Source organism: Eleutherodactylus coqui, chromosome 13 (assembly GCF_035609145.1).
Source record: "Eleutherodactylus coqui strain aEleCoq1 chromosome 13, aEleCoq1.hap1, whole genome shotgun sequence".
NCBI classification, from domain to species: Eukaryota; Metazoa; Chordata; class Amphibia; order Anura; family Eleutherodactylidae; genus Eleutherodactylus; species Eleutherodactylus coqui.
The window spans coordinates 36,508,851-36,532,604 of NC_089849.1; the positions used below are offsets into that span (position 1 = coordinate 36,508,851).

The following is a 23,754-nucleotide window of genomic DNA, read 5'->3' on the forward strand; positions in this document are numbered from 1 at the left end:
GTCTGAGCAAGTTTCACACAAAGTTCTCAGAAATCCACCATCAGAGCAGGCAGAGAATTGGACGTCCCGCAGCCGATTGTGGAAAAATCTGCGCAAATGTTTGTGTTGTTATTTCAACCGACTGCAATTGTTACAGGCACTGAAACCAAAGAACAAAGTGCGACGACATCTTTTCTGTGAGAGTATGCAAAGTGTAATCCAAAGTGATGGTGCCATGGGATCTTTAGTGATGACAGAATCTGAAACCCATCTGTCCACATGGAGGATCTGCATGACTCCCCCTCCACCCCCCAAGATAAATGTGTTGTGTGCTATTACTTGTAGGAAAGTGTACGGCCCCTTCTTCCATGAGGAAACAATCACGGGAAATCCGTACCCAGACGCTACAGATATGGCTTCTGCCACAGCTGAAAAAGGAAATCCCAGGTGTCATCTTCCAACAGGACAAGGTACCCCCTATTTTCACAATAAAGTCAGAAGTGATCGGCGACTACCAAACATATGGATTGGCCATGTAGGTTATAATGATTATTGCCCCTTCTCTTGGCCTCCACAATCCCCGGACTTCAAGCCTTGTGATTTTTTTTTTAAGTGTTAAAGACAGAGTACCTTGACATTAAAGATGGTTTCCAGGTCGCGCTGGCTGTCCGTGTCAGGCTACACTGGGATTGGAGTGGAAGCTGCTGCTCCGAATCCTTTGTAGTGGCCGGAGCTTGTAATTGCTAGTGTACTCCCATTGATTTCATGTTGAAATCCCAATGATCGAATGATGATTGATAGATCATTCGCTTTTCCTTTATCATTCATTTTATGCTGGCATAAAAATAATCATTGGCTCATCTATAATCATTTGGTTTAAAAAACGATTGTTCAGTCATTCTCACTCACTTATACAGCGAATGTGAACGTCTGAAAGATTTCTTGCTTGAACAAGCCAACAAGGTATCTGCCTGTATAAAGAGGCTGCCCAAGTGAACGAGCGAACTTTGACATAATTTGCTTGTTTAATCGATATATTGTTTGGTGTAAACGGACCCATAGTTACTCGCCAATATATCATTGTAGTATGAATGACTTTGATTTTAGCCCAGATACCTTTTGATCAACAGGCGACATTTCAAAGGCGAGACGAAATTACTATTGACTAGTGAAGCCGAGAGTTGTCCCGTTTAAAACCACCCTAAGGCATCTTGCCTTATAACACTTTTAAAATTGGCTGCAACAAAGTTCACTATTCGACCCATGAGTTGCCAATCTGCTGTGAAAAAAGTAAGCCAAATAACCGATGAGTATATTTGGTGAGTACCCAAGTGACCAATCAGCAGCAGTTAAATAGGTGCCAGTTTCCCAGATCAGTAGATAGGCCCTTTTACATGCAACGATTATCGCTCAAAATTCGCTCAAAAGCCATCTTTAATTAATCGTTGTGTGTAAATGTGCGCTCATCGTGCACTTTTCGTCCATCGCTGACTTCAAGTCAGCATGAAATCCATTGTCCCTGATAAGAAGGACCGCACACTGAGTTCTCCGCGGGCAGCGCTAATAAGATTCTTTTAATAGCTGTTAACAGCTGCTGTTCCGCTGGAGAACAATAGTGATGTATTTAGAGAACAGACCACCCGCAGTTCTCTAAATACATGCAAATGAAGTACTAAAGGGCTGATTAGCCCATTAGTACCTATCCAAAATGATCTCTCAAAATAGCCAGTTTCTGATGAATTTTGAGCGATCTCTGTGTGTAAATTCACCTTAACACCTATGCGATACCACAATTTTCTACTCAGTTTAGGTGTCATTTTGGATGCAACTGCACACACCATATGAAATGTATCTTTAATTAGACTTTGTCACCTACTCTTAACTCTATGGGTGAAGCTTATAGGCTGAAAGTAGGTGACCCGTTCTTCTACTTACCTTCTCTGTCGTTCCCCCAGTGTGAGCGCCGAAAGCCGTGGCTGCAGTGCATTGAGCGGTACTGCCAAGTGGTTTGCCTATTTTAAAATTAGAACGGGCGGACTACTTAGCAGCACCGCTCAATGCTATCAATGGCGGTATCAGCGCTCACACCGGGTGAACCACAGGGAAGATAAGTCTAACACTTATATCCCCAGACTCAGCGGGTCACCTGATTTCATCCCATAAGCTTAGTTTATAGGGCTACAAGTAGGTGACAGATTCCCCTTAAAAATGTATGTAATGGTGACTGTTTTCTGATCCATAGACTTTTTTTTCCATTTGATGCTCTTATAGACAATACAGTGCATTAAAGTTCCAAATAATTCTTTTTCAAGGAAAGATCTGGACTTATCTTGTAGAAGTAAGGGGCGGTGATCACCCCCCTCTGTAATTTGCACCTCACTGAGTTGTGACAGCTTGCTCAGAACTAGTGGAGATAAAGGAAAGATGTGTCACTCATTAGAGTGTGTAAAGCCTATGTTTAACTGCAGTGACTAATGTAGAGGCAGCCTGCACCGGCTGATTATAGCTCTGATTAGTGAGCAGGAGGGCAATGTTAACCTTCTCAGTGAGCACCCCCAGCTTTTAACCCAATTACTGGAGAAATAAAGCGTAGAAGTTCATAAAATACGCTCCAGGCTGCGGGTATTATGGCTCTGTATACCTTTTATATTTTAATGCATTAATTCAAAGTTCTCTTTCTCTAAATTTTACCAAGGGAAGTTTACTAAAAGGGGGTGTCTGGGACTTCCTGAGGACCAGGTCATCAGTAGATGATAGGCGGTGGTCCGCTGAATGGGATACCTGCCAAGCATCTAATAAATGGCGTTGCTGTCACTAGGGTTCTGAGTTGGTCTTGCAAAAGCAGCTCCCATTGAATTAATTGGGAGTCGCACTTGCAATACCACTTTAGGCCACTACGCAATTATCAGTGCTCTCTGCTTCCTGTGACAGTGGCGTCAGTAATTAGCTGATCGACAGGGATCCCGAGCGAGGGAGTCCTGCCAATAGTCAATAGACAAAAAAAAATCTAAAATGTCCTGAACAACACCTTTTGAAGTTTAGCAAGTCATCAACATATGGAGTATGGAGTAAGGGTGGATTTTACATGGGACAACTGTCAGGCACATAAGCACTCGACAGTCATTCCAAGACCTATTGCTCCTGTGCTTTCACACAGGAACGATAGTTGTTCAGTGAATGGATGTGGAGGGCGTTGGAGATATCTTCCACCCACTCACCTCTGTTCACTGTGAACAGGTAGTCCTCCAAAGATGATTGACTGCCTGTTTACAGTGAGTGGGAACTTGCTCACTAGTCTCTTTGTTTCAATGAGCTGGGACGAAGCGACTCGCGACTACTGAGCAATTTGTCGCTCAGCACCCTATCAGGTCCTGTGCTGATGTGGGACAGGTATGGATGAAAATTGCTCATTTCAGCGTTTCTTCGGCCGATTGTTGCCCTGTATATAGCCATCCTAAGGTTTGAGGTTCTGTATACTTGTAGATCCTTCACATCCTGGCTGCAGTTGGTTTAAGGCCATCCTCATATTTGCGTCACTATTTGGAGTCGCGGTGTAGATCCAGCATAAAATCCCAGATGAAAGAGTGCGCAATGCTGCCACATTTCATTCGGGAAAATAGCGGGCAACATGCAGAAGCCAGTGGGGCCTGTCAATGGGGTCTGTCTAGATCCTTCTGGATCCAGAACTTTTGATTTTCCGCTGTTGGCCTGCTAGGATAGAATCAAACAGTGGAACAACTTAGCGCTAGTGTGAACCTAGCCTAGGTCTAATGCAGTTCTTCCATATGTGATGCTCTTCACTTTAGAGCACACTTTTAATAAGGACTCTTTCAGATGGGCATATTGTACCTATGTTTAACGCTCTGTATTCTGAGTGTACCATTTTGACCCCCTGTGGTTCATCTGAACGGAACCAACGGCGCCATATAAAGCTATGTGAAAGGCTCTTTGTGTTCCATACAGATTTTAGATTGGATAGAGGTGCAATACATTGTCTAAGGATGGGTTTACACGGGTGGGTTTACACGTTTTGAGACGCACAAATATGAACCCCATTCTTTTGAATGGGGTCATACACATGAGCAATGGTTTCCCGCATGGCAGAAACGAATTGCACATGTTCTATCTGGCTGCGTGATCTCACATCACAGACCCATTGAAAAAAATTCTTGCATCCCCGAAGCCCCCGCATGAAAACGCCTTGCATCCTCAGGGATATGATAATACAAATGTGCAGGAATCAGAATAGCGCCCCTACGTACATAAAATCAGGATCAAATGGGTAATAAAAATGGTGGACTTACCCCGGTACCCAGTGAAGTCACATGGAAGTGACTCACACCGGTACCTCCAAGTCCAGAAAGGCCTGTAAGAATGGGCGATCCTTATCCCAATCCTGGAAGGAGAGCTGCTCGGGTCTTTGTGTCCCCGCTTTGGGCTGGGGGACCCAATGGTGTAGTGTACTACGGCATACGTCACCACGCTTCCTAATAGCACTTGGGAACGTCGTGACGTGTCCTGCGGCATACATCACCACCCCTCCTAACATACGGATAATGCACATTTGTAGCAGTAAAACACAGATATATGATACCCACTATTGGGATAACCTTTTCCGCCACTTTGTTTTGCTATGTGCCGGCATCCTTTTATCTTATTATCGGGTATTAGAGAATGTAGTGATGTCATCACGTACCAACTCCTCCCCATCCGAAACTCCACCCCAAGATGGCGCCCGCCATGGGAGAGTAATCAGACACACTAATAGTAAGTTACTATCTTATTTCCTTATATAAACCATAAGTTGTAATATGCTGTATGCTTGATAAAGGCCCTCTAAGGGCTGAAACGCGTTGCAATAAATTTTATAACTGAATATTCATTGAGTGGATCCACTTTTCCTTTGATCCTCAGGGATTTCACATGGTGTGGAGCGTGATATGTCGGTGGGATTCACGGCCCCATATCGCACTTACATATGTGAAGTTAACCTAAAGGTGCTTCTATACGGAACGATTGTTGTTCAAAATTGGTGGATCATTCGAATTTGAACGATAATTGTTCAGTGTAAACACAGCCGACGATTGAACATTGAAGAGCGCTGTGTTACAAAGAAAAGTTTTTTATTTTTTCTGGACAACATTTTCTTACAGCGTTTTGGGTCCTGATTCCAAATTTATGCTCAGATTTTGACTGTTATGTACAGTATGTTTTACAGACAATAACCTTAACAGTAGAATAAAGAAGTGTAGATATAATTGCAATTAAAGATGTTTTATAAATGTCCTTGTAGACATTAAAATCTGAAAAGGGTAAGGCCTCATGCCCACGGCTGGGTCGGATTCCGCTTGCGAAATATAGCAGTGGAATCAGACTCGGCGCCCCCCGGAGACTCTATACTCACCTGTCCAGATCCGCCATGAGTGTCTCGCCCGGTGAGCCGGCATGCATGTGCAGTGCAGCGCATGACACACCGACGCTGGGCTGTGACGCGGATTCTCGTGGAACTTCCATAGTGCTCACTGCAGAAATATCGCGGGACAGACGGCTTCCATTGAAGGCAATGGAAGCTGGCCGCTCGATTTTCCGCACTGAATAGAATATGCTGCGATTCTCCCCCGCGAGCGGAAAATCGCAGTTGATTTCCACTCGTGGGCAAGGGGGAATCGTTTAACATGGCATGTCTTTATGGACATTGCTGCTGAATTTGCGGCAGGTGTTTGACCGCGAATTCCGCAGCGATAATCCATCCGTGGGCATTCGGCCTGACATACAGTTATAAGCATAATATAAGATCACTAGGTGGCATCCACTTTCCTTCATACTGTTTTTCAATTGCACGTATGTCCTGGTGACATCTTTCACCATCTGATAAGTCACAGTATCTCTCCGGGAAGTGGTCAAGGTGCGAGTCCAAGAAATGTACTTTGAGGAACATGTTCATTCTCAACTCTTTGTATGAGTTCAACATATCAGTTATAATTAGAGATGAGCGAACGTACTCGTAACGAGTACTTACGCACCCGAGTACCGCCATTTTCGAGTACTTCAGTACTCGGGCGTAAAGATTTGGGGGGCGTCGGGGGGCGGGGAGAGGCGCGGCGGTGCGGGGGGGAGCAGCGGGGAACAGGGGGGAGCCCTCTCTCTCTCCCTCTCCCCCACACTCCCCACTGCTACCCCCTGTGCCGCCACGGCGCCCCCCGAATCTTTACGCCCGAGTACTGCAGTACTCGAAAATGGCGGTACTCGGGTGCGTAAGTACTCGTTACGAGTACGTTCGCTCATCTCTAGTTATAATCTGTTCCAAGTCGTTTGATCCTGTTTTCTCAGAAATGAAATTTTAAGAAATGAAAGCTGAGCTGTGATTGGTTGTTCTGGCCAACAAATACTGTTTTACCGTTAGAGAGTTTTGATAACAGGCCCATGGATTTAATAGTCAATTTACTGTAACAAAATGGTACAATATTGAATATCCTACTTTCCTATGATGTCTATAACTTCATTGTCTTTCCTGACAAACAATTTTGGTTGCTGCATTTAGATTTGACACAGTTCCTTCACTTATAATTTATTGTTGATTTTATGCAGGTATAAAAACTGTTAGCTCGTTCGCTTATCTTTCGGTTTAAATACCGATCGTTCCCCACCTACACCTATTCCCCATTAACCCTTTGCAATCCAATTTTGGATTCAGGGTTTTCCTAGGGGGCTTTCTTTTTCTGCCATTATACAATGGCGCCATCTGCTGATTACAGCCAGTACTGCAGTATGGGACATGTTAGAGAGGCCCCCAACAACAGAGCGACCGGTAATATACAGTAAAAATACCCTCCCGGACGTCTTCCGACATCGGAGCTGTACAGCCTTCAATCAGAATGTCTTCAGACGTCAGACAGTGGATTGGAAAGGGTTAACTCACGTTAGGCCCTGGCCAGTCCATTAGTATTCTGATTGTTTTTTATAGCAGTCCAACTTCAAGATTGGACCGGGACACTAAGGCTGCCTGTCCACGGGCGTTGTAGCATACCGCCGCCTGGGAGCAGGAGCCGGCAGACGGATCTCCGCTGTCAGCCTGTCTGACAAATAGGCTGACCGGAGAATCGCGGTAAATTCGCAGCATGCTGCGAATTGCCGCCCGGGAGCGGAGAATCGCAATGATTTTCTGCTCGTGGACAGGAGGGAAGCGCTCTTCATAGCAACGCTATGGAGAGCCTTAACTGCGTTCCCCGCGGGCGGATTATCGCCGCGACGAACGCAATGAAAACCCGCCCGTGGACAGGCAGTCTAAGGAGAAGAGTATTCTTAATTTGAATTTCAGCCATGTTTTCTTCTCTCTTTTCCCGCAATCCACATAACTGTGAACTGCTTTTGTTGTGTATTAATGGGACTATGAAGTATTCTAGTTAAACGTTTATCGCATTTATTGTAACATTTGAAAATTTCAAATAAAAATTATAGTAAAAAAACACCAATCGTTCAGTCGTTCTCATTCACTGGTAAAGTCAACTTAACGACCAAATGATCATGTTAGAAAAAAATTAACAATTCATCTTTGTGTTTAAACTGTGTCATCGTTTGCTCGGACAAACTTTTTTTCGCTCTGTGTAACAGCACCGTAAATGATGCCAAAGGCTTTTTCACATGTACCAGCATTTGCTGCCTTTCCAGAGCAGTAAATCCCAGTACTGTGAACGAGCCCTAAGATTGTTCCAGCCAAATATATAGAAGCAGAGAAAACAAACGAGGCATCCCACCATAACATAGGATCAGGTATCATGCATACCAAATGACTTTTCAAGTAGTTTTGATTAACCCCTTCCCGCCCCATGACGTAAGGGTACGTCATGGCAGGGTGGTACTTCCCGCAAAATGACGTACCCCTACGTCATAGGAATAGCACAAGAGCATGACTGATCTTGCGCTATCCCGCAGCGGGAGCCGGCTGTTAATGATAGCCGGCCTCCCGCTGCAGCAGCGGGGGTGCATTGGAGATGCGCCCCCCCGCTGTTAACCCCTTCCCTGCCGCGATCTAAGTAGACCGCCGCATGGGAAGGGTTCACAGAGGGAGCGAGCTCCCTCTGTGAAGTTGCCGGGCTCTCGTGATATAATCACAGAGAGCCCGGCCTGTCGCCATGGCAACGGGACGCCAGATACTGGGGTCCTGTGTTGCCAGAGCCTATGATCGCTATATAACATGCCTTATCACAGCGAGTGTAAGTCCCTCAGAGGGACACAAGTTGTGTAAAAAAAAGAAAAGAAAAATGTAAAAAAAAACAACTTTTTTGTGCTTTTTCTAATATTAGCATAAAAAAAATTTAAATGTCCCATATTTGGTATTGACGCATCCGCAACGACGTGTACAAAAAGTTGAACATGCTTTTTATTTTGTACGGCAAAAAGCGTTTTAAAAAAACGCTAAAAAACAGAGGCACAATGCTAATTTTTAGCATTTTACCTCCCAAAAAATGCAATACAAGTGATCAAAAAAGCCATATATACCCCAAAATGGCACCAATAAAAACTATAGCTCGTCTCATAAAAAATAAGCCCTTATACAGCTCCGTACATAGAAAAATAAAAAAGTTACAGGACTTTGAATGCAGTGATATATATTAAAAAAAAAAAAGATTTCCAAAAAAAGGTTTTTTATTGCAAAAAAGTGGAAAAGCCTAAAAAAAATATGAATTTTGGTATCGTTGTAATCGCACCGACCCGCAGAAAGAATGGATTGTGTCATTTATGCTGCATGATTAATACTGTAAAAAAAAAAAAAAAATCTGTGGCAGAATTAATGCGTTTTCTGTCCCCGTTATCATAAAAAAAAATAATACATTTTTACAATAGTCTATATACCCAAAAATGGCACCATCAAAAACTACAGTTCGCCACGCAAAAAACAAGCCCTCTTACGGCCACGTCGACAGAAAAATAAAAAAGTTATGGCTTTTGAAAAATGGAGATGAAAATCCACCAAAAATCGTTGCGTCCTTAAGCCCAAAATAGGCCATGTCATTAAGGGGTTAAAGACATTCTAATGTTTTGTGTCTACAGCTTCTGTGCAGAGCTATGTATCTCCATGGTTACAGACCACAAACAAACACTGTGTAGTCTGATCCCGCAGTCACACTCCCTTATGTCCTGTGCTACTTCATAGCAAAGATCGTGGAGGGATGGTAGGTGTCACTGCCACCTGGATCATAATGTTACGTTACAGCCAGCACATGGTCAAGTCTTTGCCAGCACACCTTTGCTACTGTAGGTTCTATCCTGACTAGTTAGGGTTAACATCTCCTGTGCTTATTAGTTCAGGTTTATTAGTCCTGCAGCTGTTAGCTGAGCTGTGGCTGGTGATTGACAGTTCTGTCAACCAATCAGCTTCTCCCTCTTCCCTATATAATCCAGGTGTCCCTGGCTGGGAGTTGCTGATGATTTTCAGTGTTCCCTGTGCAGTCAGTTTGCTCAGTGTGCCTGGGTTTGGGTTTGGGTTTGGGTTTGGGTTTGGGTTTGTTCTCGTTCTCTGTTTGTCTTGTCTTCTGTTCTTGTCTTTTAATTGTTGTCAGTACTCTGGTTCCCCTTGGACCCTCGACCTGACCTCATGGAGGAAGTGGGATCATCCCTTTCAGGACGGGTGCTCCGCTGCACAGTGGGTGCAGTCTGAGGGGTTCAGAGTGCCCCACTCTGTTCATTCCCTCTCATTTATGTTCGTCCTGCGTCTAGCCACCAGTATAGCAAGCTTACACATCCGTTCTGACTACCCTTGTACTAAGTGACCTTAGGTTTCCATTGGCAATCCGGGACGAATGTAACAACTCTAGGTACAAAAAAGTGTCAAACCTACATGCTTATAACCCAGTTTTTTTATCACAGTTCTTATTGCAATTTGATTGTCTGACAACAGGGAACAAAAGATTGTAGGCAACGACACAACATATGGACATAAACTTTAGCCTGGCAAGGAATGACTGTAAAGTTAGGGTTGGCTTTACACTGGGCAACTATTGTCTGAATAGTTGTTCAGAATAGTGGCAAAAGTGAGATATTGGCGTTCGAATGACTGTGTGTGCTTTTACACAGAGTGATCGTTGTTCAGTAGTTGGTCCATTTCAGAGTGGAGAGAATGGGGGGGGGGGGGCTAACCACGCTGTCTGTTGCTTCATCTGTTTTATGTAGGACTTCAGAAGTGTTTTCAAGCCTAACCACGGGTCTCCGGAACAGAACTCAGAGCATCATACACACATCTGATGCTGTGAGTCGTGGTCTGAAGTCCTGCGGTTAGACCGGAACACACTTCTGAAGTCCTACGTAAAGCATATGAAACAAAAAGACAGCGTGGTTATCGTAATTATCATGAGTTTGTTATCATAATTATTGATTTGGGAGTTCTTCAGACTTATGTTTATATCTGTGTTCTGGACTTCCGTCTCTAGTAACAGAAGTGTTTACAAAATTTCAGAAAAGAACAATCCCACCACAGACTCTTGGATTAGGATGCACATAAAAAGTTCTTGTTTTACTTTATTCTGTAATAAAGTTCCACATACAAACAAAAGTGTGATATTCCAGATACAGACCCATGTGTAGCAACGTTTCTTACAACAGGGTCTTTTTATAATTTTTTTATAGCCTCCCCCTTTCTGTCTGAGTACATCATTACAATGGTCAACAGTCACGGTTAGAGATGAGCGAGCATACTCACTAAGGACAATTACTCGATCGAGCATTGTCCTTAGTGAGTATCTCCCCGCTTGGCAGAGAAGGTTTGGGTGCCGGCGCGGGTGACAGGTAAGTTGCGGCAGTGAGCGGGGGGGGGGGGGGGGGAGAGGAAGAGAGAGATCTCCCCTCCGTTCCTCCCCGCTCTCCCCCGCCACCGGCAGCCGAACCTTTTCTCTTGAGCGGGCAGGTACTCGCTAAGGGCAATGCTCGCTCATCACTAGTTACGGTGTCTCTCTGCCCCATTTTCCCCAGCCTCTCTGTCCGTCTATCTCTTCTTTAATCTTGCGCTATGTGTTTCTGTAGTCATTTGTGATTATGCCCCTTGCTCTCCTTCCTGCTACTGACAGTGAGCAGTTTATTTGCTCTCCTATTATCTTTGTATAAATTCTATATTCTACGACATTATATGTGACACATGGTATGCTAATGGCTTGACATCAGTACTGTCTCCTAGAATTTCCAGGATGTTTATCACTTGGGAAATACTGATTTTGGGCTAATGCCCACGGCTGTGATGGACTCCGCCAGTGGAATCCATCACGGTCGCCCCCCCAAAGACCCCATACTCACTTCTATTGACTACAATGGAAGCCATGCGCGTGTATTCCTGCGGCAAATAGAACATGCTGCGGTTTATTTAACGCTGCGGAATTCCGCAGCGAGAACAGTGAGCTATTAGGTTCAATAGAACCTAATAGCTGCGGGACAACGCCGTGGAAATCCGGCCGTGGGCATTAGCCCTATAACTGTGTGCTGTGAATTACCATGTAACTCATTGAGTTCAACCTGTAGAGAACTACAGTGGAATACATAAATGTAACCCGAGGAAGACTACTACGTTCCTTCTGTTTTAGACCATTTTGTGGTTCTGTTGAAGTTTCATGAAGTGTGTGAGCACATCGTATATATAGTTCACTGACATGTTTTCATTCTGTTTAAATTGTAGCTTGATGAAGGACGCTGTTGTCCGAAACGTTGCCACGCCATCTAGAATACTACACTTTTGTTTGTACGTGGAACCTTTATCACTGAATGAAATAAAACAAGAATTTTTGTGCATCCCAATCCAAGAGCCTGCGGTGCAAATGAGCTTTTTTTGGTATTTTCTAAGTATGTGAAACCTTAAGGCAGTAAAGGTCTACATTTACACACAGCATTCATTTTCTGTATCATCTATGCTAGGGAATGGTGCGACCCATACTAAAAGAAGGACTACTGACAGAAGTGTGGCTGGATACTCTTAGTACGCCGGTCTTAGTGAGCCCAATTGTCTCCACACCATTGTTTCTCTCTTAAAAATTCCTTTTATACAAGATCGTGCATCATGAGGCAAAGAACGACGATGCTATTAGACCTAACAGAGCTGAATACATACAGTATGTGTCATCTAGATCGGTGCCACACGGGTCATGATAGACCTTTCTGCACATATCTTCTCGTACGAAGAGGAAGTCAAACACATAGACCTATAATTTTCTGTTATGTATTTTTCTGGTATTTACAGCTCTGAACAGCTGAAGACTGAAGCATGGCCATTAAATGCCCAATAAAACAAATGTTGTTATTTCACATATGTGTGATTCTGTTTTAGATCATGAATACATCCACTTTTCTCACACTGATTAGTATAAACACTCATTGGCAAAAAAATAATGTTCCAAGAAGGATGAAACTTTCTAAGTGTGATTGTAATGATGATATATGTAAGAAATTACAATATTAGAGTGAAAGGATAAGCTTATTGGGGAAAACTGTACAATTCAAAGGAAGCTCTAGACCCTGTTGGGCCTCCTGCAGCCTGGATACATGATGAGATACGGTTAGGTATAGAGGCTCTAGTACCCTGTTGGTTTGCCTCTAGCCTGGATACATAAAATACGGTTGGGTATGAAGGCTCTAGTACCCTGTTGGGTCGTCTCTACCCTGGATACATGATGAGATGCGGTAGGTTATGGAGGCTCTAGTACCCTGTTGGGTCGCCTCTAGCCTGGATACATGAGATACGTTGGGGTATGGAGACTCTGGTACCCTGTTGGGTCGCCTCTAGCCTGGATACATGATGAGATACGGTTGGGTAGGGAGGTTCTAGTACCCTGTCGGGCCGCCTCTAGCCTGGATACATGATGAGATACGGTCGAGCATGGAGGCATACAGGCTCCAAATGTTATCCTGTGGCATATTTGCCCACACATGTTGCAACTGGGTCTCTAGATTCTGCACACTCGTAGGCTGCTGAATCTGGTATCGCAGCAGGTCCCATAAATGCTTGATCGGTGATCTATTCACTGACCCAACTGGCCAAGGAAGGCTTTCCTGGGAAACCCTTGCTGCGTGTGAACGAGCAGTATCCTGCCAAAAAATACCTGTTGGAAGCTGCCACGAAAGGGCAACACATGTGGCCACAGGATTTCCTGCACATGTTACTGAGCTGATAGCATCCTTCGTACCACTACTAAGGGGGGAGGACTGCTATATGTGATGGCTCCCCAGATCATCACACCAGCTGTGGGGGCAGTGTGCTGCTCCACAGAAAAGGCAGGAGTGAAGCACTCACCGACACCTCCATACTTGATATGACCATTGTTGGCTCCCAAAGAGAACCTGGAATCATTTCTAAAGATACGGTTCCAGCCCATAGCAGTCCAGGTTTCTAGTTCACAACACCACCATTAATGGAAAAACATGTTATGGGCACCGCAACACCAAATTTCCTTCTGCTAGGTCCTAGAAATAGTCAGGGCAGATGTATCTGTAATGAAGGTGCTACCTGTGTCTGGATGGTGGACTACAAAACTGTTGGATCTGCTCTTGCTTGTCGGCGGATCAAACAATCCTCTCTACTGGTGGTCTGTCTGGGCCATGTGTGCATGCCCTCATGTATCCACTGCGTCCAACACATCCTAAGAGCTTGGACCATCCTGCTTCTCTCATTCTAATGATGCTCACCCTCTCAAAGTCTGTTAACTTGGTAAAATGTCTTTGAGTGCATCATAGAGACATGTCTAGTGGTCAACGATCTCTCATCAAGAGGTCCACTACACAATACTTGCCTCTGAGAGCCATTTTATAGGACAACAGGGAAAGCACTTTTACAGCCTTGGGTGACAAGACCCCATGTCTGCTCAGACCACAACTGTAATCCTTTACATATCTGGCTGAGACATAACTGCATGCCGAATTTTGAAGCCATCTGGCATTTCTATCTGGGTGCATTATTGTTTCTATTAATTAGTATAGTTGGGCATAGGCTGGTGGGGGTACAGAAGAAGAGTGTGGAAGTGCCTTGTGCTTAGGAACCCTAAAAATAAGTTGTTCTGTCAAATTCTGTTCAACTGTAAGTTACATGTTTCTGGCATAGCTGTCATTACAGCGAAATCCACAACATGTCTGTAACATGTAAGTAAACCCCTACAAGTTCGCTATGGGTTGCCACACAGCTTTTGCAGGCATTTGAAGGGCGCTACTTACTTGGCTTTGCAGTGATTAATCTCCTGCTCCTGCATTGCTGCATATGAGGCCTATTTCTTATTCACGTATCTAAAAAAGTTGGGTGACAAAAACTAAACATGACAATGAACTAAGTTCCTGTGTGAAGTCAGTGTGATATTTTGAGCTGCGGTGCTGGAATGGTCAGCTGTGTTTAGTGTGCTGAGTAGTGACTGAAGACTTCATGTCTGAGTCATTTTGTCGTTGTATAAAGTCCCGTTGACTATTAATGGGACATGAAGCCGGGGCCTAGGAATGTAAGAACCATCTGGAAGTGTTACAGTCAAATATAAAACCAGTCCCTGTGTATAACCCCATCAGAACAGACAGCAAGAGAAGAATCAGCTTTGCAAAAAAACGAACAAGAAACACCATGTTGAGCCTTCAACTAGCTAAGACGTCCACCCCAAGCCCTTTCAGGCCTTTTCTTCGACCTCTCTGGCCATTGTCCATAGACATCTTTTCCAGCCTGGAGCAAGATATCATACACACTCTAGGACAAATTATGGCCAGTATGAAGCTAATGGACCAGTTTCTCCAGCAGTTGCTTGAAGAAACCACTGAGATTAAGAATGTACCCGTGGTAGCCTCCAACACTACGAAGTCCATCGAGCACAAGGCTGAGACTCCACTGACTTCTGGCAGCACAAAGTCCACTGAGCACAAGGCTGAGGCTACTCTAACCATCAATGATATAAAGCCAGCTGAAGGTGGTTTTGTGGTTTCCTTGGGAGTTCAAGATTTTTCTCCTCAACAGCTGACAGTCAAGCTAGTAGGAAAGAAACTGCTGGTGAGCGGAGCTAAGGAATGCAAGAGTGAAGATGGGCAAGGATCCTTTTCGTACAAATGTCAGATTTTCAGGAAGGAGGTGGACCTTCCCCAGGATGTACGAGCAGAAGACCTAAGCTGTAGAGTGACCGATGGGGGCCAACTGCAGGTAGAAGTTTCCCAGATGCCTACTCAAGAGAGGACTGTGCCAATTCAGCATGCAGCCCTGCATGCCAAGACTCAGGTCTCCGGCGATAGCAAAGACTCTAGATCCTAACTCCAGCCCATTTATTTCTATCTTTATGCCTGATGTATTACATTATCATGTACTTTTCGTGAAGATTAACAATTAAAAATGTTTGTTTTCAAAATGTTTTTAGTGATTTTCTGTAAAAATAATTGCTTGGAGGACGTTGCTCCAGTATCAAGTCCCTTACAAATGACTTCCATTAATAGAATTGTTGTCCCATATTCAAGCATGTCTCTGCTCAGTGGTAGGAATAGGGGGGAATTCTCAGGGAGATGTGAGTCAAGAAGGGGAATATACAAATGGGAAGATGGAACAATACCTCTGCAGTGCCTCCAATTGGAAGGCAGCATTCCTGTAAGTCAATTTTAGACTTTTTAAACAAGTCTTGAACAATGAGTGGGAATTGTAAGGCGAAGAAAGAAAAACCATACACAGACAGCTGTTTTGGGGTGATTGCCCCATATCAGTGTGCAGTAGGTTTCTGGCTTGGCTAGTGAGAGGCCTATAAGCATAGGTCAGAAAGTGTATAGTTTCCTCTTAAGGAGAGCACCTAGAAGGTGTGTGAGGAGACTTCTAAAGCCATCCATGCTCCTCTGGGAATTGTAAGCCATAGTCAGAATAACCATACTCAGATAGCTGTCTTGGAGTGATTGCCCCTCATCAGTGTGCAGTAAAAAGGGAATGTGACAGAAGAGCAATCCCGTGGCAGATAATTTCAGGATATTTACATAAATATCTCTTTTATAGGCGTTTTCATACCAGAACCACAAAGGCTGGGGTCACGCGGGATGGAATTCCAGCGAAATTCTCGCGGAATGGCGGCACCGAAAAACTGCAAGAATTCCGCTGGAAAAGCGCAGCTTTAAAACCCGCGGCCTTTAGCCATGGGTTTTGTAGCGGTTTCATTGTCGGCATTCCGCAGTGGCCATCTCTCCCCATAGAGAGGAGAGAAAAAATAATTGACATGCTGCATCTTTGTTTTCCGCTCCGCATGTCCGTTTCCGCGCGGCTTGGCTGCAACGGATTGGCCACAGCGTGTGGACGAGATTTTTGCGAAATCTCGTTCATTTTGCTGACTAATCCAGCGATTAGGAGCCGCCGGTGGAATTGCTGTGCGGACATTCAGCGCGGAAATTCCGCAGCAATTTCGCCCCATGTGAACCCAGCCTTATACCAATCTTTACACAAAAAGGAGGTCAGCACTAGAGATGAGCGAGCATGCTCGTTTAAGGCTGCTACTCGATCGAGCAGCAGTCTTATCGAGTAAATGTGTACTCGCCCGAGCAGCATGCGGGGGTGCGGGTGTTGGCGGGGGCATTGCTCTTCTATTATGTGATAAATTAATATAAATCTATTCATTAAAATGCAATTGTTTTTATTGAGGTTTTTGCCTGCTGACCTCTTTTTTTGCCTATCCATTATGCAGCAGAGCATATTTATGGTTGTAATATATGCCACTTTGATTTACTGTATTTCATTATAGCAATCTTTATAGCAAGGATGTCTGTCCCTCCAATCCCAGTCTAGATTTGGGCTGTGCACTGAGGCGGGGCTGTGCATGTGCAGTCACATGTTTATTAAAGGGATTGTCTGCTTTCTACAATCTCTTTTTATTAGAAGCTGTTAATAGGGTGTTCTGCTGCTGTAACCCCAGTTCTAACATGCCTTGCAGGGTCACCGCATAAACATTTAGGGGTAATTCCCATGTCATGAAGCGATGACATATTGCCAGGATATAGTATCAATTTAAGATTGATGGGGGTCGGACCTCCATCACAATTCTGTGAATGAAGGGGTGACAGTACTGCTTTAGTACTATGGCCTCTTGTGGTGACAATGTATTGGCTATTTGTAATCCTCCATCTTTAAACAGCCATGAATGTATAAATTATGATGATTGTATTACTTAGTCCTATAGACTTGCTGGAACCCTGTTAACATATGGACATAGTATCACCACTGTCTGAAGAACTGTTCTTGTGATTCTATTGTCTAATTAGTCATGCAAATATCACCATTGTCTTAAGATGTGAACTGGGGGTTTATGTATATTTAGAGCTTAGTGTTATCATTGTTTTCAGAATGAGTTTTGTTTATTTGATCTGATTTGATCTTATCTGATCCACATCTGATGAATGGCCATTTAAGGCTGAATGCACACAGGCGGGGCGGATTCCAACTTCAAGATCTCACAGGGGAATCAGACCCTGTGCCCTGGCATTGACCCCGCGTACCTGTCTTATAGTCTTCTCTCTGCTCTGCAGTCTAAACAATGATGAGCTGATCGCTGATTGCTCAGTGTAAATAGCAGCTGTTCAGTATGTTAAGTCAATGGAGAGGGGCGGGGGAGAGCGAGGGGAGAAATCTCCTGTTGCCCCGTTGTGAGCCAGTGATACTACCTAGCACCCCTGCAGCAATGGAGAGGGGTGGGGGAGAGCAAAGTCAATGGAGAGGGGTAGGGGAGAGTGAGGAGAGAAATCTCCTGCAGCCTCCCCACTGTGAGCCAGCGATACTAGCTCCTGTGCAGGTGCATGAGAGCGAGTATGTGCGGGGACGAGTGTCGGGCATCGTTCACATGACATTCGTCCAATCTAAATGGGCCTTAACACTAAGGCCCCCTGTCCACGGCAGTTTATTCGCCGGTGGTAAACTTACGTCGAATCACGCCAGCCGGCGCTTCCCTTAGCATTGCTATGGAAAGCGCCGGCACCTGTCCACGAGCGGAGAATCATTGCGATTCTCCGCTCGTGAATTCCCTGATTCTCCACGGTCAGCCTATCTATTAGATAGGGCTGACTGGCGGAGATTCGCCGGCAGCTCCCGCTCCTGCTCCCGGGCCGCAAATCTTTGCCCGGGAGCTGGAGATGTTCTGGTATTTTTTTTAATGCAAATTAATCACACCATGTCTGTGCCTTGTCGTGTGTGTGTATGTATGTATGTGTGTGTATATATATATGTGTGTGTATATATATATATATATATATATATATATATATATATATACACACGTTTCTTCCAAACTAGGTTGGGAAGCTCGCTATAGCATTTATTTTTGGTAGCCATTATACAGAAATATTAAATGCGCTACAAATAGTACATTCTTGCGGTGGCATTTTTTTCACTCCTGTTTTTTCGCTCAGTTGTTTTTAGTTTGCAGTTGAGACAGGCTGCAGCTTTGGCACTTCTACACAGGCTTCTCTAACAGTACATGAAAAACATGAAAAAATGCATATTAAGGATATTTGAATTAAAAAAGTAATCTAAAAACCACTTGTAAAAAATACACCATAAAAGGTTTGCGTGAAGTAAAACTAAGCCGCCTGCATGTGGGCAATCCCCCTGCGTGAGTTCTCTTGGATTGTAGGCTAATTCACACAAGCAATTTTTCTCTCTTTGTCCGGGGGATTCCTTCAGCCCAGCAGTGATGTGCGGTTCTTTCCACGTGAAAATGCCTCGCATCCACAGGTTTCACATGGATGGCGAAGGCGATATCAGCCATAACTCACGGCCCGGTATCGCCCTCGCCAGTTTGAGGGAGCCCCGAGTTAGAAACATTCTTGTTCGGTCGTCGGCTTCCGCTTGCACTGAACGATTATTCTTCACTTTTGTTCGTTTGAATAATGTTGTAAACAATAATGGTTCTGCCTGAACGCACCGCGACGCTCGTTACCATGGGAACTACATATAAATAATAACCAGGACGTGCGGAACAGAAAAAAACGGGCAAGCAAAAGGTATATCTACAAGACTTGCTGGAAACAATCACAGAAAAATACATTAATCGCCTAAAATTGTATGAAACTCGCACAGAGAACGGGCAGCTTTTCACTGAACAAAATCGCACTCGCCGCGTGAATGTACCTTATTCGGCGCAGTTCACAGTACTGTTTTTTTTAGTGGATGCTGTTTTTACAAAAAACGGAACTGTACGTAAGTGGATCAAAGACTACTGTTTTATGGGAGGATTGATCAAACGGATCCTAAAGAAAAACAAAATATGCCTTTCATTCATTTCCGTTTTTCAGCATTTTAAACGGATCCTTCGTGCCGCTCGGCCTGATTCCCACCCCCCTTCCATCGTCTCACATGCTCAGAAATAAAGCCTGATACAACAACAGAAACAAAAAAACGGATGTAAACGGATCGCTTTTTAGTTTTTTTTAGTCACCCGCTGACTACAATGTAAAGACAAAGAGATGTTTTAAGCTCAAAACAAATGCGCAATCTAGAGTTTTCATTCCAGTCTAAAAATTGCTAAAATCACGTCTGCGCTAGCGATTCCGTTAAAACATAATCCCCTGGATAAACGGATCTGTTGCATAACGAAACCGAACTGTGGCAGACGGACCCATTGACTATAATAGGGTCCCTTTGGTTTCTGCACCTGTCCGGCATGCACAACTTTTCCGTCCGCCGTTTCCTAACGAATTTGCGCCTGACACAATTATGAACAGAGCCGTACAGAACGGAGGTAGAAAATTAGGAAACTGATGGAAACGGAAGGTATTCCATTTGAAGGCATTTCTAACAACAGGAAAACTGAAACGTTTTCTTTCCGTTTTGCTGCTCGTGTGATGGAACAGGTAGACGGTGAGCAAAAACATTAGTCTACAATTAGTCTACATGACTGAGAGTGCTTCGTATGCAGCATAGAAAGTGTCTACAAATAAAAAAAATGGGGCATTTTAGATTTTGAGAAAAAAAATACATAATGCCCGTAGTGAACACCTCAGTCGTGGCTGTATAGTTGAGTGAATCTAGATAAGAATGGTGAAAGACAATTAAAAAAGGGAGGGGAAAAACTACAACTCCCGGCGTCCCTTGCGCAACGCACATGCCCAGAACCTTCCTAGCGGCCTCCTTTGAGTCACACAACTTTATTGTTCCAGCACGCGGCGTACATCGTTGCTATGGCTGAGCTGGTGCAGGCCTCGCAGTCCCGGAGCGGCGTGCAGCCCTCGCCTGCCACTGGGCAGAGCGGAACCTCTGCGGCCTCCGCCGCTGCAGCAGCTGGAAGTAGTGCCGGGAGCAGCGACCCGGCCAGGCCCGGTCTGAGCCAGCAGCAGAGAGCCAGCCAGAGGAAAGCTCAAGTCAGGGCCCTTCCCCGGGCCAAGAAGCTGGAGAAGCTGGGAGTGTTCTCAGCGTGCAAGGTGAGTGATGGAAGCAAGGCTGCTGCACGCATGGTGCCAGCTGCTGCCCCGGGCATCCCTGGGCTGCATGCAGCCTTTGTTCCATTCATTAGGGCATGACAAGTCATTGGAGAAGACTGGAACTTTTGCGCATCCCATTGCCGCTAAACAACCGCTTTTCCGCTATATTAACGATGCAGAATTTCTGCAATGGAGAAATCCGCCACGGGTGAATGTGCGCTCAGGCTGTGTGCGCGCGGGGTGGGAGGTGCCGCAGAGCCTCCGTGCCGGATGTGCTACGGCGCAAATTGTGAAGAGTCATAATGTGCGCAGAAAATCTGGTGCTATAAGTGACGCAAATTCGAAATTCGCTCTGCAGGTCAATTTCAACAGTTTTTTTTTTTTTTTTGCGCAATTTATTTCTGCAGCTTGTGGGTGAGATTTTAAAAATCCCATTTGCTTTGCCGCTTCTGTAAATGTCACAGATTCTCCGTGCGGAAAGTCAGGACTGAAAATAGTTGGCCCCGTGTCAACACGCAGATCCGCACCAAAATCTACCGCAAGATCCGTGCCGTTTGGTGCGATTTTAATTTTTTTTTTTTGATGCCGATGTGCAGCCTAAGGCCTCCTGGACACGGGCGGATATTTCCTGCGGAATCCGTGGCGAATACCGCCCATAGCATGCTTTCGGAAATCAAATATTCCCGCACGTGAGCGCAAACCAATTGTGGTTTCCGCAAACTGAGGGAAAAAATCTCGGCATGCTCCGTTTTTCCGCGGCTTCCGCACGGACGGATTCCATTGAAGTCAATGAAAGCTGTCAGACCCGCGGCCCATCCGCAATCGCACTGATGGATCATCTGCTGGTTACCTCACCCTCAGGCCGGCGGCACATGACTTTATTTGGATTGCGGAATCCGCGATCGTCATCTGCGCAGACGTGTGGCGGCATCCGTTACAAAGATAGAACATTTGCGTGTCTACTCACTACTTCAAGTCCAGATTCGCAGCGACGGGGCGGGTTTTGCTGTGGATTTCTATTCTAGATCGTCCGAAATCCACACGTTTTCTGCACCAAATTCGCTGCTAAAATTGACATGCTGAGGCTTTTAAATTCCGCATCGAAGGTCACTTTCCGCAGTGATTTAGGCCATCTGCACACGGGCGGATTTGCATTGCGGAATCCTTAGCGTGCGCCCGCCTCCGGATTCTGCTGAATACCGCCCATAACATGCTATTGAAATACGCTTTTTCCCTCCACACAAGCGTAAATCAATTCCGATTTTCCGCTCAGAGGAAATATCTCAAATCCACCCCGTGTGAACGTACCCTAAAGGTGGGCGATCAGAAGGAACAGCGCCACTGTTGTCTATAGGCTTTGTCTGGTGCTGCAGCTCATCTTCATTGAAGCAAAGGGGGCTGGTGTGCAATTATCAGATACAGACGGTAAAGAGAAGGCCATGTTCACGGTGGGCGCTGTGGTGGCATCACTTATCACTCGCCCCAGTCATAGCCACGATAGGGGGGAATGAAGTTGTGTTCTACTAAAGGAGCTCATGGCTTCATCTGAACATTCGTTTACCCGCTCATTGGCCCTGTGCTAGCAGTCGGCTGACAAGTGAGCACATTTTCATTAGTCAGCTAATTGCGACTTTTCTGCAGCAGCAATCAGCGCTCTTCTCTCCGGGTAAACCGCGATCTGCTGCCAACAGTGATGGAACTGTTTGGGTAATATCGTACCGGAACGTTCAGCGCGGATAATTGCTCCGTGTAAGTGAAGCTAAACAATTGCGAATCGACTTGCAAAAATGTCGATTGGCGCTCATTCCTGGCAGAAAAGAACTTTCTGTTCCATTGAAGCCAGTGGGATTCTGGGAGGAGAGGCGGGACCAAAGATGTCATTGAGCAGAGTCCCTTATTCAGGATGTTAATGGGAGTTCCAACTCCGGGGCTCCTTCTGGTGTGTCGTGTCGGAAAATGTCAAGTCTAGGGAATTCCTGTTGGTGATTCTATTGTCATCAGGAAGTCTAGAAGTTCTGATCAGTGACGGATTGGGGCCTCATGTCCACGGGCAGGACCCCGCCGCGGAATCTGACCCTGCCTGTGGCAGAGGACACTGCGGGACTTCTGCTTACCCGTCCGGGACTTCTATTTTCTTCACTGTAGATGTGTGCGGAAGCGTATGCCGGCGCACATGCACGGTAGAGTTGTGTCTTTATTTATTTACATTTTTTAATCCGTGGCCCGTGCACAATTAAATTGCGGCTGGGCCGCGATCAGACGGCATCCATTGACTTCAATGGAAGCTGTCTGTGCAGCAACTGCACTGAAATAGAGCATGCTGCGGTCTGTTTTCTGGACCGAAAGGTCCGCAAAACAAATCCGCATGTTTTAATTCAGCTGCGGGCGCCCATGTTTATATAGGCGTTTTTAACTGTGGATCTTCCACACGGGTTCTGCAATTCAAGTCCGCCCATGGACATTGGGCCTAATTTATGTGCGTATGCTCATGCTTCCCTATGGGTGGCTTGATTTGCGAATATCAGGCATAAGGGGACCACAGGCCCAGGGGTGTTCTCACAACCTGGGTCCCCATCACACACATTGTGGATCTGCACCAGATTTGACCCCTTTACTTAATGTGATGAAATCTGTGTGGATAGTGATTACAGTGCAGTTACCTCCAGTGATGGCAGGTGATGTTATCTCTGTTTTGGGGTTGTTCGTATGTTTTTCTTCTTTCTGGGCTCGGATCAGCTATTGAGATTTTTTTTTTTCCAGCCTCTGCTAATCTTCAGGAACCCTGCTGTGGCCGGTGGTAGAGAGCCCAGCCCCGCTGCTACAACTCTGGAAAGGAGTGGGTTAAATTCCTTAATGTGCCCGCACAGCCTTCCGACGCTGCACATAATTTTGCACAGGCCCGCAGCGAAACCTCATCACTCTGGCTCCGGCGCTCCATTGTACTGGAGCTGGGGAAAAAGTGGGGACGGTATTCTGCGACATTGCGCACAATAATGTCGAAAGGCTGTTTGAGCGCATTAAGAAATTTAACTCCCTCCTCTTCCTGCGGTCGGAGTTTCCACAGCAGGGTGAGGCGGCCCTATACCTGCCCGTTAGCAGATTATTCATGGGAGTGCTTGAACAGCTATGGGCCCCTGGAGCTTCGGGACCAAGGTGGCCGCCCCAGTAGTCCCTATTAATAATTCGCCCTTGGTACCGGGATTCGTCCTCTTTGCTCCTCAAGACACCAGATGTGCATTCACAGACATTTTTGCTTTCTCTTATTCTAGGCGAATGATGTCTGTAAGTGTAATGGGTGGAAGAACCCCAACCCACAAACCGCTCCCAGAATGGACCTTCAGCAGCCTGCGGCCAGCCTGAGCGAGCCCTGCCGAAGCTGCGGACACTCACTAGGTATGTAATGAAGAA

General features: G+C 45.4%; 2 protein-coding genes across 3 annotated transcripts in view; both read left to right on the forward strand.

Annotated features, from left to right (window-relative positions):
* The first annotated feature begins 14,504 nt into the window (after positions 1 to 14,504).
* Positions 14,505 to 15,281, forward strand: LOC136587722 (heat shock protein beta-11-like). Its single transcript, XM_066586459.1, has one exon. It carries the CDS (start codon positions 14,552 to 14,554, stop codon positions 15,221 to 15,223), a length of 672 nt encoding a protein of 223 aa, XP_066442556.1. The 5' UTR covers positions 14,505 to 14,551; the 3' UTR covers positions 15,224 to 15,281.
* Positions 15,282 to 20,098: 4,817 nt separating this feature from the next.
* Positions 20,099 to 23,754, forward strand: part of KAT2A (lysine acetyltransferase 2A) — a 30,944-nt gene continuing 27,288 nt past the window's right edge. For both annotated transcript variants that reach the window (XM_066587611.1, XM_066587612.1), the window contains exons 1-2: positions 20,099 to 20,346; positions 23,616 to 23,739. In XM_066587611.1, coding sequence (XP_066443708.1) covers positions 20,107 to 20,346; positions 23,616 to 23,739 — 364 coding nt within the window. In that variant the 5' untranslated portion in view covers positions 20,099 to 20,106. The remainder of the gene's footprint in view (positions 20,347 to 23,615; positions 23,740 to 23,754) is intronic.

What these genes read in the sequence shown, in the direction of transcription:
- LOC136587722 (XM_066586459.1), top strand. Translation starts at nt 14,552, where the DNA reads ATGTTGAGCCTTCAACTAGCTAAGACGTCCACCCCAAGCCCTTTCAGG.